We start from the raw sequence: 3,055 nt of genomic DNA on the forward strand, positions 1-3,055 counted from the left end.
AAACACTTTAGAACAACAAAATACAATACACAACCCAAAGTACTTAACTCAAAAGGCCGTTAATTCAAAAGAAGGTACCCAGGTAGTTCAATCCATATAAACAAAGACCAAAAACAATAGAGAGTATACCTGTTATAAGAGGTCTGGTCAGCTGACCAAAAAGCTGTAGTAGTCAGTTGTTGTTCAAAGCTTGAGCTTACACGTTGTGTGAATTGACGTCAGTCATAAAAGTGTCAATATTATTCATAAACTGTCATAATCGTGCCAGAACTTTAGTAATAATGAACAATATTTGTATTTTGACCGCGTTATTAATTGCGACTAAATGCAGTGGACTAGTGATACCAAATCAATACGAAAACCTGTGGACAAAACAAAATATACCCTCGAACGACCTGCAAAGTGACCAAAATGACGAGTTCAACGCAAAATTAGTGATAAAAGAAGATATTGTGGTAAAAGAAATCGTAACAGGTTCAAATCATGAACAAAACAAAAATACCTATGAAATAGCATTAACAGGTTTTAGTGAACTCTTGAAAGTCTGTAAATCATTTTTCAGACCAGATGACACAAATCCAAATGAAGTTGAAATGACACCTACAGTTTCAAAAGAAGATTGTGAAGATTCGCTGTCTAATGAAGTTCGTGATACCAAAAAGCGGGAACCAGATCCATCAGATGAAAAAGAGCCAGAATGTGAGAAAGGATTTGTTTCTATTAAGGATGAAAAGTGCATCTTAGCGTCGAAGAGAACGATTCGAACGAGCGAACACACGGTTTCTGTTCCTAACCAATGCCCAAATGGTTACAGAGCAGACAGGACCGGCTACTGTAGAAAGAATTTTTAGTGTTAAACATACTATTTTGGACTTTATTGTGAAATAATATTAGGTCCAACACCATGGACTATTTTATAAGAAAATTATTTCGGGTACTCATAATAATTCATAACACTCGTGCACCCGACTGTCCTCGACGCATCGCATCTTATCTATCTTATCGCGCCAACTTCTTCCATTACTGCCACCATTGTACCACCATTGTTAACAAAAAAATGAACCTCGTTTGTTTGTTTGGCATTTTATTTATCGCGGCCGAAACCAGCGGATTTGCCGAAGCCAGCCAGCGCAAAGGGGAACTCCGACAAAGGATACTCTTAAGGAAATTGCAAAGTTTCCAGCGAAACGACGCAACAAACCCAGAATCAGTAACATGGAACGAGATACTTGCAGACGCATTGGTGACTAAACTCAACGTATTCTCAAGGGACAAAAATATCGACGTTGCTCCTCCGAAGAAAAATGTAGCAACGGTGTGTTTGAGCGAGATTTTGACGTTTTTCAAGTCGGTCTACGACAACTTCAAGCAGAAGCCAAGTGACCACAACGCTGTAGTCACTCAGATTGAATCAAAACCTAAAGAAGAAGTTGAAGTCATACATCCAACTTTCAAAATGAAAAGATGTGAGGATTGCACTGACGGAGATGGAGTTGTCTCTAGTATGGTACCAGTTCTGGAATGTCCTACAGGATTCGTGCTAGACAAGGATGGCAAATGCATCACGGCTCCTTCTAAATTAATTATGGCTATCCCTAACCAATGTCCAAATGGTTACAGACGCGACCGACTGGGCTATTGTAGACTAGCTTTTTAGTGGGATTGCGTGAAGTGAAAAACAAGTGTTTAAAGGTGTGATATAACGTGTACCTTATAGGGTAAACCGACAGTCATTGGACGCTGCCAGTCATTGGACAAAACAACCCTTGAATTTTCTTAAAATGAATATTCCTTCAAATACAATGAATATTCCTTAAAAAAAAAACGCCCTTTTATCGCCATCAGTCGGAATCTCTCAGTTGTTGAAATAGAAATGCTATTTTTAATTCAGTAAATAACTGTTCAATAACTTTCTTAAGTGTCCAATGACTGGCAGTTTATCCTACTGAAGAATAATGTACGACATTTCAGAGAAGTGAGTAGGTAAAGTTTTTCTATTTTTTCTTATTGTAATTATTAGGTAGTTAGTATAATTTATCACATATTCATGTGAAATGTCACCACCAGCATTACCTATAAATCATAAATAGTGCCTTGTTCTCCAGTGTACACTTGTAATTTTTCTTTAAATGCAATAAACATTGAAAACTGAAATATATTTTTGAGACATTTATAACGAGTTTTTCATTTTATAACGTATTTAGGCCATTCATCAAAATGTTTGCATAATTTAAGTCTCTGTTCGGTCAGCAAAATAATCTTTATAGGTATGAGTACCTTTTAATTCGTTCTCAATTCTAATTAATGCAAAAATTATATTATAAAAGTAAGAAATTGATCACTTACTTCATTGATAACAAGCCAAATTTTTCTCTCGTAATCATTACCTGAAACGAACATTAAATTATTACTGAGTTTCAGTTCAGTCAGACTGTATAAAACCAAAGTTCGAAACACGTGCTTCCAGTGAAAACTATCCGGTTTTAGTTAGTCAAAAAACGCTTCAGTTCGCACTCTCATTAAAAGTTGCCAACTTGGTACTAATTACGATACGACAACGTCAGCAATTAGTTGCAGCTTCACTTGTTTTTACAGAGTTTGTAGGTAAAGGTAAAACATGATGTGCGTTGCAAAGTTTCAGATTTGAGTGCGCAAGACTGTGGAAAATGCGGATAAAAACAATGTGGAAGCTGGAATGTTTTTCCAGGATTTTTGAGCACGACAAGATTTGCACGTTTGGAACTAAGCGATTTTGGGTAAGTAAATGTTTTTGAAATTATTTTTCTCAACTACTCCTATACAACTTTATCTAGCAATCAAAATCAAAATCTAAAATATCTATTCAGTTTAGACCACAAGTGGCACTTATGAACGTCAAAATAAATAATAAAAAATAAAAGAAAAGGTAGCCCTTATGGCCCCAATTTCAGTAAAAAGACTGATTTCAGGCCAATGAAAACGTAACACTAATGAAACCAATTTCAAATTCTCCTCTGAAACTTGACTTTTTAGACTACGTCACCTGGTACATTAATTATATGAAGTATACTATCTA

The 3,055-nt window shown here is 35.8% G+C and overlaps 1 protein-coding gene across 1 annotated transcript; it reads left to right on the forward strand.

Moving 5' to 3' along the window:
- The first annotated feature begins 879 nt into the window (after window positions 1-879).
- Window positions 880-2,173, forward strand: LOC114362127 (uncharacterized). The gene has a single exon (XM_028317395.1). It carries the CDS (start codon window positions 905-907, stop codon window positions 1,655-1,657), a length of 753 nt encoding a protein of 250 aa, XP_028173196.1. The 5' UTR covers window positions 880-904; the 3' UTR covers window positions 1,658-2,173.
- The last annotated feature ends 882 nt before the right edge of the window (window positions 2,174-3,055 follow it).

This window comes from Ostrinia furnacalis, unplaced genomic scaffold, assembly GCF_004193835.3.
Source record: "Ostrinia furnacalis isolate ACB-3 unplaced genomic scaffold, ASM419383v2 OfSCF6223, whole genome shotgun sequence".
NCBI classification, from domain to species: domain Eukaryota; kingdom Metazoa; phylum Arthropoda; class Insecta; order Lepidoptera; family Crambidae; genus Ostrinia; species Ostrinia furnacalis.

Excerpts from the sequence above, each read along its gene's own strand:
- LOC114362127 (XM_028317395.1), top strand. The coding sequence starts at position 905 with ATGGACTATTTTATAAGAAAATTATTTCGGGTACTCATAATAATTCAT.